The 15,781-nt window shown below is 51.6% G+C and overlaps 1 protein-coding gene across 1 annotated transcript in view; it reads right to left on the reverse strand.

The window, feature by feature from the left end:
• Positions 1 to 15,781, reverse strand: part of MINDY4 (MINDY lysine 48 deubiquitinase 4) — a 189,413-nt gene that overhangs the window by 119,555 nt on the left and 54,077 nt on the right. The window contains exons 9-11 of the mRNA XM_075315756.1: positions 15,090 to 15,169; positions 12,732 to 12,836; positions 10,668 to 10,731 (exon numbers count right to left, since the gene is read on the reverse strand). Of these exons, the coding sequence (XP_075171871.1) occupies positions 10,668 to 10,731; positions 12,732 to 12,836; positions 15,090 to 15,169 (249 nt within the window). The remainder of the gene's footprint in view (positions 1 to 10,667; positions 10,732 to 12,731; positions 12,837 to 15,089; positions 15,170 to 15,781) is intronic.

Here is a 15,781-nt window from a genome sequence, read left to right on the forward strand (position 1 = left end):
CTTGTCCAGCGGAAGCTTCACTATCGCTGAGAGAGTATGAAACTCCATGCCAAGATACGTTAGTGATTGAGTCGGTGCCAGGTTTGACTTTGAAAAGTTGATGATCCACCCGAAAGTCTGGAGAGTCTCCAGCGCAACATTCAGGCTGTGTTGGCATGCCTCTTGAGAGGGTGCTTTGACAAGTAGATCGTCCAAGTAAGGGATCACCGAGTGTCCCTGAGAATGCAAGACTGCTACCACTGCCGCCATGACCTTGGTGAAAACCCGTGGGGCTGTCGCCAGACCAAATGGCAGAGCTACGAACTGGAGATGGTCGTCTCCTATCACGAAACGTAGAAAACGTTGGTGCTCTGTAGCAATCGGCACGTGGAGATAAGCATCTTTGATGTCTATTGATGCAAGGAAATCTCCTTGAGACATTGAGGCAATGACAGAGCGGAGGGATTCCATCCGGAACCGCCTGGCGTTCACATGCTTGTTGAGCAGCTTTAGGTCCAGAACAGGACGGAACGAGCCGTCCTTTTTTGGAACCACGAAGAGATTGGAGTAAAAACCTTGCCCTTGTTCCTGCAGAGGAACAGGGATCACCACTCCTTCTGCTCTTAGTGAGCACACCGCCTGCAGAAGGGCATTTGCTCGGTCGGGATGTGGGGAGGTTCTGAAGAACCGAGGCGGAGGATGAGAACTGAATTCTATCCTGTACCCGTGAGACAAAGAAGGGAATTTTGTTACTTACCGTAAATTCCTTTTCTTCTAGCTCTTATTGGGAGACCCAGACGATTGGGTGTATAGCACTGCCTCCGGAGGCCACACAAAGCAATTACACTAAAAAGTGTAAGGCCCCTCCCCTTCTGGCTATACACCCCCAGTGGGATCACTGGCTCACCAGTTTTAGTGCAAAAGCAAGAAGGAGGAAAGCCAATAACTGGTTTAAACAAATTCTCTCCGAGTAACATCGGAGAACTGAAAACCGTTCAACATGAACAACATGTGTACCCGCAAACAAACCAAAAATCCCGAAGGACAACAGGGCGGGTGCTGGGTCTCCCAATAAGAGCTAGAAGAAAAGGAATTTACGGTAAGTAACAAAATTCCCTTCTTCTTCGGCGCTCTATTGGGAGACCCAGACGATTGGGACGTCCAAAAGCTGTCCCTGGGTGGGTAAAGAAATACCTCATGTTAGAGCTGCAAGACAGCCCTCCCCTACGGGGAGGCAACTGCCGCCTGCAGGACTCTTCTACCTAGGCTGGCGTCCGCCGAAGCATAGGTATGCACCTGATAATGTTTGGTGAAAGTGTGCAGACTCGACCAGGTAGCTGCCTGGCACACCTGTTGAGCCGTAGCCTGGTGTCGTAATGCCCAGGATGCACCCACGGCTCTGGTAGAATGGGCCTTCAGCCCTGATGGAACCGGAAGCCCAGCAGAACGGTAGGCTTCAAGAATTGGTTCTTTGATCCATCGAGCCAGGGTGGCCTTAGAAGCCTGCGACCCTTTGCGCTTACCAGCGACAAGGACAAAGAGTGCATCCGAACGGCGCAAGGGCGCCGTGCGGGAAATGTAGATTCTGAGTGCTCTCACCAGATCTAACAAATGTAAATCCTTCTCATACCGATGAACTGCATGAGGACAAAACGAAGGCAAAGAGATATCCTGATTAAGATGAAAAGAGGATACCACCTTCGGGAGAAACTCCTGAATGGGTCGCAGCACAACCTTGTCCTGGTGGAAGACCAGGAAGGGAGCCTTGGATGATAGTGCTGCCAGCTCAGACACTCTCCGAAGAGATGTGATCGCTACCAGAAAAGCCACTTTCTGTGATAGTCTAGAAAGTGAAACCTCCCTCAGAGGCTCGAAGGGCGGCTTCTGGAGGGCAACTAGTACCCTGTTCAGATCCCATGGATCTAACGGCCGCTTGTACGGGGGTACGATATGGCAAACCCCCTGTAGGAACGTGCGCACCTTAGGAAGGCGTGCCAAACGCCTCTGAAAAAAGACGGATAGCGCCGAGACCTGACCTTTAAGGGAGCCGAGCGACAAACCTTTTTCTAACCCAGATTGCAGGAAAGAAAGAAAGGTAGGCAATGCAAATGGCCAGGGAGACACTCCCTGAGCAGAGGACCAGGATAAGAATATCCTCCACGTTCTGTGGTAGATCTTAGCGGACGTGGGCTTCCTAGCCTGTCTCATGGTGGCAACGACCCCTTGGGACAATCCTGAAGACGCTAGGATCCAGGACTCAATGGCCACACAGTCAGGTTCAGGGCCGCAGAATTCCGATGGAAAAACGGCCCTTGGGACAGTAAGTCTGGTCGGTCTGGGAGTGCCCACGGTTGGCCGACCGTGAGCTGCCACAGATCCGGATACCACGCCCTCCTCGGCCAGTCTGGGGCGACAAGTATGACGCGGCTGCAATCGGATCTGATCTTGCGTAGCACTCTGGGCAAGAGTGCCAGAGGTGGAAACACATAAGGGAGCCGGAACTGCGACCAATCTTAAACTAGGGCGTATGCCGCCAGCGCTCTTTGATCGCGAGACCGTGCCATGAAGGTTGGGACCTTGTTGTTGTGCCGTGACGCCATTAGGTCGACGTCCGGCACCCCCCAGCGGCGACAGATTTCCTGAAACACGTCTGGGTGAAGGGACCATTCCCCTGCGTCCATGCCCTGGCGACTGAGGAAGTCTGCTTCCCAGTTTTCTACGCCGGGGATGTGAACTGCGGATATGGTGGAGGCTGTGGCTTCCACCCACATCAGAATCCGCCGGACTTCCTGGAAGGCTTGCCGACTGCGTGTCCCCCCTTGGTGGTTGATGTATGCCACCGCTGTGGAGTTGTCCGACTGAATTCGGATCTGCCTTCCTTCCAGCCACTGCTGGAAGGCTAGTAGGGCAAGATACACTGCTCTGATTTCCAGAACATTGATCTGAAGGGTGGACTCCTGCCGAGTCCACGTACCCTGAGCCCTGTGGTGGAGAAAGACTGCTCCCCACCCTGACAGACTCGCGTCTGTCGTGACCACCGCCCAAGACGGTGGTAGGAAGGATCTTCCCTGTGATAATGAGGTGGGAAGAAGCCACCACTGCAGAGAGTCTTTGGCCGTCTGGGAAAGGGAGACTTTCCTGTCCAGGGATGTTGACTTCCCGTCCCATTGGCGGAGAATGTCCCATTGAAGTGGACGCAGATGAAACTGCGCAAACGGAACCGCCTCTATTGCCGCCACCATCTTCCCGAGGAAGTGCATGAGGCGTCTTAAGGAGTGCGACTGACTTTGAAGGAGAGCCTGCACCCCAGTCTGTAGAGACCGCTGCTTGTCCAGCGGAAGCTTCACTATCGCTGAGAGAGTATGAAACTCCATGCCAAGATACGTTAGTGATTGGGTCGGTGACAGATTTGACTTTGGGAAGTTGATGATCCACCCGAACGCCTGGAGAGTCTCCAGTGCAACATTCAGGCTGAGTTGGCATGCCTCTTGAGAGGGTGCCTTGACCAGTAGATCGTCCAAGTAAGGGATCACAGAGTGTCCGTGAGAGTGCAAGACTGCTACCACTGCCGCCATGATCTTGGTGAACACCCGAGGGGCTGTCGCCAGACCAAATGGCAGAGCTACGAACTGAAGATGGTCGTCTCCTATCACGAAGCGTAGAAAGCGTTGGTGCTCTGTAGCAATCGGCACGTGGAGATAAGCATCTTTGATGTCTATTGATGCTAGGAAATCTCCTTGAGACATTGAGGCAATGACTGAGCGGAGGGATTCCATCCGGAACCGCCTGGCGTTCACATGCTTGTTGAGCAGTTTTAGGTCCAGAACAGGACGGAAGGAGCCGTCCTTTTTTGGAACCACAAAGAGATTGGAGTAAAATCCTCGCCCCCGTTCCTGAGGGGGGACAGGGATCACGACTCCTTCTGCTCTTAGAGAGTCCACCGCCTGCAGCAGGGCATCTGCTCGGTTGGGGTGTGGGGAGGTTCTGAAGAACCGAAGTGGAGGCCGAGAACTGAACTCGATTCTGTACCCGCGAGACAAAATGTCTGTTACCCACCGGTCTTTGACCTGTGACAGCCAAATGTCGCAAAAGCGGGAGAGCCTGCCACCGACCGAGGATGCGGAGGGAGGAGGCCGAAAGTCATGAGGTAGCCGCTTTGGAAGCGGTTCCTCCATTTGCTTTCCTGGGGCGTGAGTGAGCCCGCCAGGAATCTGAGCTCCCTTGTTCTTTCTGAGTCCTTTTGGACGAGGAGAATTGGGCCTTGCCCGAGCCTCGAAAGGACCGAAACCTCGACTGCCACTTTTTCTGTTGAGGTTTACTTGCTCTGGGCTGTGGTAAGGAAGAGTCCTTACCCTTGGACTGTTTTATGATTTCAGCCAATGGCTCACCAAACAGTCTGTCTCTAGATAATGGCAAGCTGGTTAAGCATTTTTTGGAACCAGCATCTGCTTTCCAGTCCTTTAACCACAAGGCTCTGCGCAAAACCACAGAATTGGCGGACGCCATAGCGGTACGGCTCGTAGATTCTAGGACAGCATTGATAGCATAGGTCGCAAACGCAGACATTTGCGAAGTTAGGGACGCCACTTGCGGCACTGCTGGATGTATGATAGCATCCACCTGTGCTAAACCAGCTGAAATAGCTTGGAGTGCCCACACGGCCGCGAATGCTGGAGCAAACGACGCGCCGATAGCTTCATAGACAGATTTCAACCAAAGGTCCATCTGTCTGTCGTTGGCATCTTTAAGTGAAGCGCCATCCTCTACTGCGACTATGGATCTAGCCGCAAGCTTGGAAATTGGGGGATCCACCTTTGGACACTGGGTCCAGCGTTTGGCCACCTCAGAGGGAAAAGGATAACGGGTATCCTTAGAACGTTTAGAGAAACGCTTGTCTGGATGAGCGTCGTGTTTCTGGATCGATTCTCTGAAGTCAGAGTGGTCCAAAAAAGCACTTAATTTACGCTTGGGATACAGGAAATGGAACTTCTCCTGCTGTGCAGCTGCCTCCTCTGCAGAAGGGGCTGGGGGAGAAATATCCAACAGTCTATTAATTGCCGATATAAGGTCATGAACCATGGCGTCACCATCAGGGGCATCCAGATTGAGAGGGGCCTCAGGATTAGAATCCTGGTCACCGTCCTCAGTCTCATCACAGAGAGACTCTTGTCGCTGAGACCCTGAACAGCGTGAGGACGTGGAGGGTCTTTCCCAGCGAGCACGCTTAGGCTGCCTGGGACTGTCATCTGAGTCAGAGACTTCAGCCTGTGATGCTTGAGACCCCCTTGAAGTACGGATTAGTTCCAACTGAGGGGGACCGGAGAGCATAGACACAGCAGTGTCCATGGTCTGAGTAACTGGCCTGGACTGCAAGGTCTCCAGGATTTTTGTCATAGTCACAGACATTTTATCAGCAAAAACTGCAAAGTCTGTCCCCGTCACCGGGGCAGGGTTCACAGGCGTCTCTGCCTGGGCTACCACCACATTAGGCTCTGGCTGACGAAGTGCCACTGGGACTGAACATTGCACACAATGAGAGTCATTGGAGCCTGCCGGTAGATCAGCCCCACATGCAGTACAAACAGTGTACACAGCCTGTGCCTTGGCACCCTTGCGTTTTGCGGATGACATGTTGCTGCCTCCTCAGAGCAGTACAGGGTGTCCAGCCAAGAAGCGACCTTACAGTGCAACTATATATATATATGGTACCAAGAAAAAAGTACACTAATATAACACTGAGGCACTAGTGGGGCCAGCACTAAAGTGCTGCTTACCGCCCGCTTAGGAGCGGGTGTGTGGTCGCCGAAATCCCTTTAGTCTGGGTCTCCCAGAGCCTGCTGCCTTTCCCCAGCCAGACCGCATGTGTAATGGCTGCCGGCGTCCTTGTGGAGAGGGGGGGCGGGCCCTGGGCGTATACAGACGAAGAGCGGGAAGCCTGCTTCCCACTGTGCCTAGTGAGAGGGCTGGAGCATGTAAATAAAGCTCCAGCCCTCGGCGCTGCCAATTGAGCAGCGTCTCTCCCCTACCCTGATTGACAGGGTGGGGGCGGGAACGAAGCGGCGCTAGGCCGCAGAAGCCGGGGGCTAAAGTTAGAAGCGCCGCCGCCGTAAAAGCGCGGTCGGCGCAAAGTCCCCGGCGCACCACAAGTCGCAGCTGCGCCGCCGCTCCAGTAGCGGTCGGCGCAGTAGTTCCCAACATGTAACGTCACTCAGCAAAGCTGCAGTGACCTAACCCCAGCGCACAGCGCTACTGTCCCCGGCGCACTATAACGCTCAGCAAGCCTTGAGAGTGTCCGTGCCTGCCGGGGACACAGAGTACCTGAAAGTTGCAGGGCCTTGTCCCTGAACGGCACTCCCGCTCCAAATCCAGCAGGTTCTCTGGGTCTGTGGATGGAGCCCGGCCTCAGGGCTTGGGGGCCGGCAAGATCCCACTTCCACAGAGCCCTCCAGGGGATGTGGAAGGAAAACAGTATGTGGGCTCCAGCCTCTGTACCAGCAATAGGTACCTCAACCTTACAAGCACCACCGCGGGTGAGAAGGGAGCATGCTGGGGGCCCCATATGGGCCCTCTTTTCTTCCATCCGATATAGTCAGCAGCTACTGCTGACTAAACAGTGGAGCTATGCGTGGATGTCTGACCTCCTTCGCACAAAGCAGAAAACTGGTGAGCCAGTGATCCCACTGGGGGTGTATAGCCAGAAGGGGAGGGGCCTTACACTTTTTAGTGTAATTGCTTTGTGTGGCCTCCGGAGGCAGTGCTATACACCCAATCGTCTGGGTCTCCCAATAGAGCGCCGAAGAAATGTCTGCTACCCACCGGTCTTTGACCTGTGGCAGCCAAATGTCGCAAAAGCGGGAGAGCCTGCCACCGACCGAGGATGCGGAGGGATGAGGCCGAAAGTCATGAGGCAGCCGCCTTGGAAGCGGTTCCTCCGGTTGTTTTCTTGGGGCGTGAATGAGCCCGCCAGGAATCTGAGCTCCTTTGCTCCTTCTGAGTCCTTTTGGACGAGGAGAATTGGGTCTTGCTGGAGCCTCGAAAGGACCGAAACCTCGACTGCCACTTCCTCTGTTGAGGTTTGCTCGATCTGGGCTGGGGTAAGGAGGAGTCCTTACCCTTGGACTGTTTAATGATCTCAGCCAATTGCTCCCCAAACAGTCTGTCTCCAGATAGTGGCAAGCTGGTTAAACATTTCTTGGAAGCAGAATCTGCTTTCCATTCCTTTAACCACAAGGCTCTGCGCAAAACCACAGAGTTGGCAGACGCCATTGAGGTACGGCTCGTAGAGTCCAGGACAGCGTTGATAGCGTAAGTCGCAAACGCAGACATTTGCGAGGTTAGGGACGCTACTCGCGGCACTGCTGGACATATGATAGAGTCCACCTGTGCCAGACCAGCTGAAATAGCTTGGAGTGCCCACACGGCCGCGAATGCTGGAGCAAACGACGCGCCGATAGCTTCATAGACAGACTTTAACCAAAGGTCCATCTGTCTGTCATTGGCATCTTTAAGTGAAGCCCCATCTTCCACTGCAACTATGGATCTAGCCGCAAGCCTGGAGATAGGGGGGTCCACCTTTGGACACTGGGTCCAGCGTTTGACCACGTCAGGGGGAAAGGGATAACGTGTATCCTTAAGACGTTTGGAGAAACGCTTATCTGGATAAGCATGATGTTTCTGGACTGATTCTCTGAAGTCAGAGTGGTCCAGAAAAGTACTCAATTTAGGCTTAGGATACCGGAACTGGAACTTCTCCTGCTGTGCAGCTGCCTCCTCTGCTGAAGGGGCTGGGGGAGAAATATCCAACAGTCTATTGATGGCCGCTATAAGGTCATTTACCATAGCGTCACCATCAGGGGTATCTAGATTGAGAGCGGTGTCAGGATTAGATTCCTGATCACCCACCTCTGGCTCCTCATACAGAGCCTCGTCTCGCTGAGACCCTGACCAGTGTGATGACGGCGAGGGTCTTTCCCAGCGAGCCCGCTTAGGCTGCCTGGGACTGTCATCCGAGTCAGAGTCTTCAGCCTGTGATGCCTGGGACCCCCTTGAAGTACGGATTAACTCCAACTGAGGGGGACCGGGGAGCATAGACACAGCAGTGTCCATGGTCTGAGAAACTGGCCTGGACTGCAAGGTTTCCAGGATTTTTGTCATAGTCACAGACATCTTATCAGCAAAAACTGCAAATTCTGTCCCCGTCACCGGGGCAGGGTTCACAGGCGTCTCTGCCTGGGCCACTACTACCATAGACTCTGGCTGACAAAGTGGCACAGGGATGGAACATTGCACACAATGGGGGTCATTGTAACCTGCCGGTAGATTAGCCCCACATGCGGCACAAGCAGTGCATACCGCCTGTGCCTTGGCACCCTTGAGGATGACATGTTGTTGTCTCCTCAGAGCAATGAGGGTATAAGCCAAGAAGCGACTGTACAGTGCAATATAAATAAATATGGTACAGGGAAAAAATGCACCAAATAACACTGTGGCACTAGTGGGGCCAGCACTTATGTGCAGCTTACCGCCCGCATAAACGCGGGTGTGTGGTCGCCAGAGTCCCTTGTCTGAGTCCCCCAGAGCCTGTGTCCGTTCTCCAGCCAGACTGCATGCAGGAATGGCTGCCGGCGTCCTGTGGAGAGGGGCGGGCCCTGGGCGTGTTGAGACCAAGAGCGGGAAACTTGCGTCCCCACTGTGCCCAGTGAGAGGGCTGGAGTATGTAAATAAGACTCCAGCCCTCGGCGCTGGCTATAGAACAGCGTCTCTCCCTTTCCCTGATTGACAGGGTGGGGGCGGGAACGAAGCAGAGCTAGGCCGCAAAAGCCGGGGACTAGATTTATGAGCGCTGCCGCCGTAAAAGCGCGGGCAGCGCGAGTCCCCGGCGCACTACAAGTCCCAGCGGCGCCGCCGCTCCCGGAGCGGCCGGCGCGGTAGTTCCCAAGACATAAAATCACTCAGCTAAGCTGCAGTGACTCTAACCCGAGCGCGCAGCGCTAGTGCCCCCGGCGCACTAGCACACCCAGCAAGCCTGGAGTGTGCGTGGCCTGTCTGTGCGGGGACACAGAGTACCTGAACGTTGCAGGGCCTTGTCCCTGACTGTACTCAGCTCCTCCAGCAGGGTCTCTGGGTCTGTGGATGGAGCTCGGCCTCAGGGTTTGGGGGCCGGTAAGATCCCACTTCCACAGAGCCCCTCAGGGGGATGGGGAAGGAAAGCAGCATGTGGGCTCCAGCCTCCGTACCCGCAATGGGTACCTCAACCTTACAAACCGCAAGTGGGGTGAGAAGGGAGCATGCTGGGGGCCCTAGTATGGGCTCTCTTTTCTTCCATCCGATATAGCCAGCAGCTGCTGCTGACTAAACAGTGGAGCTATGCGTGGATGTCTGACCTCCTTCGCACAAAGCAGAAAACTGGTGAGCCAGTGATCCCACTGGGGGTGTATAGCCAGAAGGGGAGGGGCCTTACACTTTTTAGTGTAATTGCTTTGTGTGGCCTCCGGAGGCAGTGCTATACACCCCAATCGTCTGGGTCTCCCAATGGAGCGCCGAAGAAAATGTGAATATCTCCAGAATGAAAAAAAGCAGAATCAGGGGGGCTCGGGGGTTTTTTTTTTTTTTTTTTTTTAAGAGTTTTTTAACTAATTTTTGGAGCAAATCCCAGATCCTCTATATATACATTTTTTTAAAATGCTAATTTCTAAAAATGATTTATTTAGTAATTAATCAGACAGAAATCTAAATTACTTCATAGTTCTTGTGCCGGAAAATAAAATTCTGCCTGGCGGCGGCCACCACTAGAGGGAGCTCACCGCATACAGTTTATACATTGCACTCAATGAGAACAGTGTATACAGTAAATGCCAGAGCTCCCCCTGGTGGTGGCTGTAAGAAGACAGAAGTTTAGCTCTTAGATTTATATAAATATAGAGGATTTTATAGGAAACAGACCCCAATAAAGAGAAATTGTGAGATTAATCATTGGGGTCTAAACAGTAAGAATGTGAGTCTGACACTCCACATTATGCCTCCTTTGGTGCTTCTGAGTTACACAGACAGGCTCGGGCGTTGACCAGCTGTGTGCTCATTAGTGATCAGGCTGGCAGGAGTTCATTTCTGCTAGAATGCTGATTACCTCATCACAGTCACACCCCACCTTTTAAAGATGAAGGAGACAGTTTTTCTATGCCGACTATAGCTTTAGCTACACCGGTCCGTGTGCTGTTGTATTCCAGTCCTGCTGGTGATTTTACTGCTTTGTGTGGGGAGTTCTTGTGGATTTCTCTCGTTGGTTCCTCCCTGCTCTTATTTTCCTCCTTATCCCTTGTTGTCTAATACCTCTATGTGGGCATGCTGTATGATCGAGTTTTGGTTTCTCCTGTTTGTCCTTATCTGTGGATTCTAGTACTCCCGTCCTGGCCCTCCCCTGGGGTTACTAGATCAGGGCTGTCCAGGAGAAGGCAAAGAAGGCGGCCCAGACATCGTCACCATCAGACGTATCTCTGGGATCAGGGACAGCTAGGGCCTCCCTAGTCTGAGGGACAGTTTAACAGCCCTGGTCCCCAGTTAACCCATCATACCCCGTGATAACTTCAGGCCTACGCTCTTGCACATGGCATCTCACCAGAAGAACCCAGGCTGTTGGTGTGTACATGACACCCCTGTGCTCCATTACACACGACCGTTCAGTGACTTACACTTTCTAGGATCCCATCAGCTCTGTATCTTCCAGCCGGGGTGAACTGCTGCCTTCCAGACGACCTGCAAGAGGAGAGCAAGACACATGATTCCTACTACCAGTCCTGTAATCCAGCATCCTATAATCTGGCATGATCACATGGGACCGCTGGGATTACTCCAGATCCAAAGAACTATTAGCTCTAATCCCTCCATTACACAGACCTCATAGAAGCATAGTGTAAGGGATGAGTCCCAGCAATACGGGCATGCAGGCAGCGTGCGGTCATCTCTTCCATGTGATGGACAAGCTGTAGACCAGGGGTCTCAAACTCGGCCGGGTGTATGGGCCGCACAGAGAAAAAAATAATTTCCGGGGGCCGCATTCTTTGCAGGACAAAGTGACATTTTTATTGGCGCCATTGTTTTTTCTCTACACTGTTTTTGAACATTTTTTTGCTTATTTATTATAACAAAAAGTGCACATTTTTTTGTTTAAAATATATATATATAAACATTTTTGATGGCGATAAAAATGTCATACTTTATTTTTGTTGTTTACATTTTATCCCTTTCTTGTAAGTAATATAGTTTTACGATTAGCACAATATAATCATTTTGGCGAACATCTTTTAGTATTGTACCCCTTCCTGTGGCCCTTCTTGAAGTAATGTTCCCATCCTTGTCCCCATCCTGTAGTAATGTGCCCCCTCCTTGTCCCAATCATGTAGTAATGTGCCTCATCCTGTAGTAATGTGCCCCCTTCTTGTCCCAATCATGTAGTAATGTGCCTCATCCTGTAGTAATGTGCCCCCTTCTTGTCACCTTTTACTAATGTGCCCCATCCTGTAGTAATGTGCCCCCTTCTTGATCCCTTTTACTAATGTGCCCCATCCTGTAGTAATGTGCCCCCTTCTTGTCCCCTTTTACTAATGTACCCAATCCTGTAGTAATGTGCCTCATCCTTGTCCCCATCCTGTAAAAATGTGCCCCATATTGTGGTAATGTGCCCCATATTGTAGTAATGTGCCCCATCCTGTAGTAATGTGCCCCATGTTGTGGTAATGTGCCCCATATTGTAGTAATGTGCCCCATATTGTAGTAATGTGCCCCATCCTGTAGTAATATGCCCCATCCTGTAGTAATATGCCCCATATTGTGGTAATGTGCCCCATATTGTAGTAATGTGCCCCATATTGTAGTAATGTGCCCCATCCTGTAGTAATATGCCCCATATTGTGGTAATGTGCCCCATATTGTAGTAATATGCCCCATATTGTAGTAATGTGCCCCATATTGTAGTAATGTGCCCCATATTGTAGTAATATGCCCCATCCTGTAGTAATATGCCCCATATTGTAGTAATGTGCCCCATCCTGTAGTAATGTGCCCCATATTGTGGTAATGTGCCCCATATTGTAGTAATGTGCCCCATATTGTAGTAATGTGCCCCATATTGTGGTAATGTGCCCCAGCCTTGTGCCATTTTACTAATGTGTCCATCCAGGTCCATTCCTTGTAGTAATGACCCATTTACTGAACCTCTACTTGTAGCAATGCCCCATCCTGGTCCCTTATTGTTACACACACACACACACACACACACACACACACACACACACACACACTCTTCTCACCTGTCCTCCATTCCCTCTGCGTCCTCATCCCTGCTTCTTGCGGCCCCGGGCACGTGCTCCCCTTGATGATCGCGGCAGCTGTCAATGCTTTATCTGAAATTCAGATGAACATATTGCTGCCGCCACTCAGAGTCAAGGTCTCTCTGCACTATTCCAATGGCAGCCACCGACGAATCAGAGGCAAGCAGGTGACGTCACACCCATCAGCTGCATGCCTCTGATTGGCCAGCGGCAGGCAGGCATTGGAATAGTGCAGAGAGAGCGTCACTCTACGCGGTGGCGGTAAAACGTTCATCTGAAATAAAGCAGTGACTGCTGTGGCTCCTGCACTGGCCGCGATTGTCAAGGGGGGCCGCAAAAAGCAAGCTGAGGGGACGCATGCGGTCCACGTGCTTGAGACCCCTGATGTAGATAATCACCAGTCTCATCATACCCATCTCTACTCACAATGTGATGATGGCTTCCCTGCCATCCCCGGCACGCCACAGCACATCGGCGAGGGCTTTGCACAGGCAGCTCGTCCTGACAGGGTCCGACGGCTGCAGAAGTCGGCTGAAAACATAATAATAAAGAAAAAACTAAATGAATGAAACCCCTGACGATGCGTATAATGGCGCCGGCTCCCCCCCCCCCCCCCGCCAGCATCCTGGATACTACCGTACAGTAATGTCCCATTATAGCGCTATCCCACCGGGATGTCTAATAATGAAGCAATAAAGCGAGTCCGGATCCGGATAATGTATAACCCCGACCTCCGCCGCGTCCGTATCACATTGTATACAGTGCAGCGCGGGGTCAGGCTTCCTGTATACAGGCGCCAGGTAGCAATGTAAGGAAATCACTCCATTATACAGGAGGCAAAAGTCAGGACCTCGACCCATTCCTAACCATTATTAATACGGGGGCTTTTGGGATTGTCGTAAGGCGCAGTACGGGCTGGAATTTTGTCTTCTGAACTCCTACCTCCCCCAGGGTCACGCGTGTCCGTGTGTTACCCATAGGGAGAGGGGAAAAAAAAATCACTGCCAGACCCCACTAACGTCATCTGTCGGGAGAACACCTTACAAATAATGTAATTATCCGGTTCTGCTGACTTTAGTGCAATGTGTCTGGGGGTCTCTGCACATTATCTGATGATACGCAGGTCCCAGGTATCTGTACAGAGACCCCTGCAAAAATCGGGGGACATGGAGCTACATTTACAGCTGGAGATGAGCAAAACCATTGCAAAAGAACAGATTTTGCTACAAAATTCTCCAAGAATTCAGATTTTAACAAATGGTGAGAGGGACAGGCTCGCTGACGTAGCGTTACTCACCTCTCTGAACCCGCCACTGATTGTCTGCAGCGGTCAGGTGACTCTATGGATGGAAGGTCATCGGAGTGGCGTTGTTGGAACGGAGGGGGTTCAGATTGGTGACTTATTTTTTCTCCATTTTACAAGGACCCAAATATTTTTATTATTTATTATTTATTTCTACCTCTCAATGCTTCAGTACTCGTAATTATAGTGCTCTCCTGAAGAGCTGACACTCTGGACTAGAAGCATGGTCACACCGCCGCCTGTCTGACCCGAGCGCTCCCCCATGTGGCAGCGCTGGGGGTACCAAAGCTGGCTCCTTGCCTAAGAAACTGGCCACCCCTGAGACTGCAGAAGTGGCCAGTAACCAAGGCAACAAGCAGTAAACTATAAAAGGTAAAAGAGGTAAACTGTAAACTTGCTTCTTATTTATTTTTAAAAAATATTTTCCAGACAATCCCTTTAAGACAGAAATGATAAATGTTCCTGTCACTTAAACTGACAGTCCTGTGGTTTCTGGCAATAGAAGGTCGCAGCGTTTGGCTGTGCAGAATGCTCCCTGACTTTCTATTGTTCCTGCTGTCAGTATTCATTGTACTAGGTAGCTTTCCTACTGGGCTTTCATCTCTCCCTTTCTGACCTAGGGGAGCTCTCCTTCCACCCAGCTGCTAATTATCAGTATTTCCGTAGTGCTTAAATACTTCCATCTTCCCTGGACTGGTGCTTGTGATATTTTCAGTTCATTCTAGCTCTGGTTGCAAGTAGGTGGCTTGCATTCCTCTGTGGTATGGTTACTGAACTTCTACCTGAGTCATCTGTGGATAAGTAGTTCATGCATTTTCCCCGTGTGTCTTCCTTGTGTCTTCTATAGTGTTAATTGGGGTTGACAAAGAGCTCATCCCACCTGTTCCTTATTTAGGGTCCAGCACTAGGGATACCTAGAATCAGGACCCAGCAGGAGCTCGCCTTCCACCCAGCTGATGATCATCAGCATTATCTTGGTGCTTATATACCCCTTCCTTCCTTGGACTGGTGCTGGTGATATTCTTCAGTTTATTCAAGCCCTGGGTGCAAGCAGATGGCTTGTACTCCTCAGTGGTATCGTTGCAGAAGCTTTGCTGAACTTCTACCTGAGTCATATAATAAGTATTTACATGCTTACCCCTGCGTGTCCTCCTTGTGTCTTCTATAGTGTTTAGTGGGGTTGCTGAAGAGCTCACCCCAATCGTTCCCTATTTAGGGCCCAGCACTAGGGATAGCTAGGGTCAGGTATCCCGGTGCACAACCTATGTAAGGTGGTGAGGGACCCCAGGGACCAGCAGTACGTTTGGTCAGGGGTCACTATCTCCCCCTTCTGTAGACGCAGGGGTCCCCTTCCCTTTCGCCATTTGCTTGGTACTTCCCCGTACCTCGCGTGACAGTTCCCCAATGACATTACAGTAGCAGGTAAGGATCCAGCAGTCGTCCATGTTCACCAATGCTGGATCTCCACCTGCGTCTCTCACCTGGTGTCAGACTCCTTCCCGAAGAGCAGATGCTTCAGCATACAGGCCTGCACGGCAGCCAGGACCCCGCAGGGACCACCCTGGAAGAAACAGTCACACAGTAAGCAAATCACAGACCCCCATCAGGAATAATGAGGGTCCTCGTATAACGAGCGGTCCTTAATGTAACATGGAGGCCTCTGACTTCACGATTTTCGTCTGCGCGGATCACTCGATATTGTGACTACTTTTTTTCCATCATGTCGGGCAGCGGGTGCAATTGTTCTTATTGATGATGGTACAATACATCGGATATTTATAAGACGCAGAAGCAAAAATGTAAAGTGAGGTTTATTCAAAAGGGATCGAAAAAACAAAAATGGCGCCTCCCTTGTCCACAGGTCATGTCTGATATTGCAGCTCAGCTCCATTAAAGTGAATGGGACTGAACCGCAATCTCACCCACAACCTGTGGCCGGTCCGGCATACGTCGCTTCTCATGAGCGTTCCCGATGGGGGTTTCCAGGTACTAAGAAGCCCTCCCTGGTGGTCAGTGACAGCACGTCGCGGGGCGAGGGGGGACTAGTCAGGACGAGCGATGCTGCGAGGTGTAAACGCATTTGTGACGGACGGATAATGAGGACGTCCCGCTCCGATCCCTCCGGCCGCACAGAACCTGCAGCGCACATTCCACATTTTACAGCCTTTTCAGC

Source organism: Anomaloglossus baeobatrachus, chromosome 6 (genome assembly GCF_048569485.1).
Source record: "Anomaloglossus baeobatrachus isolate aAnoBae1 chromosome 6, aAnoBae1.hap1, whole genome shotgun sequence".
NCBI lineage: Eukaryota > Metazoa > Chordata > Amphibia > Anura > Aromobatidae > Anomaloglossus > Anomaloglossus baeobatrachus.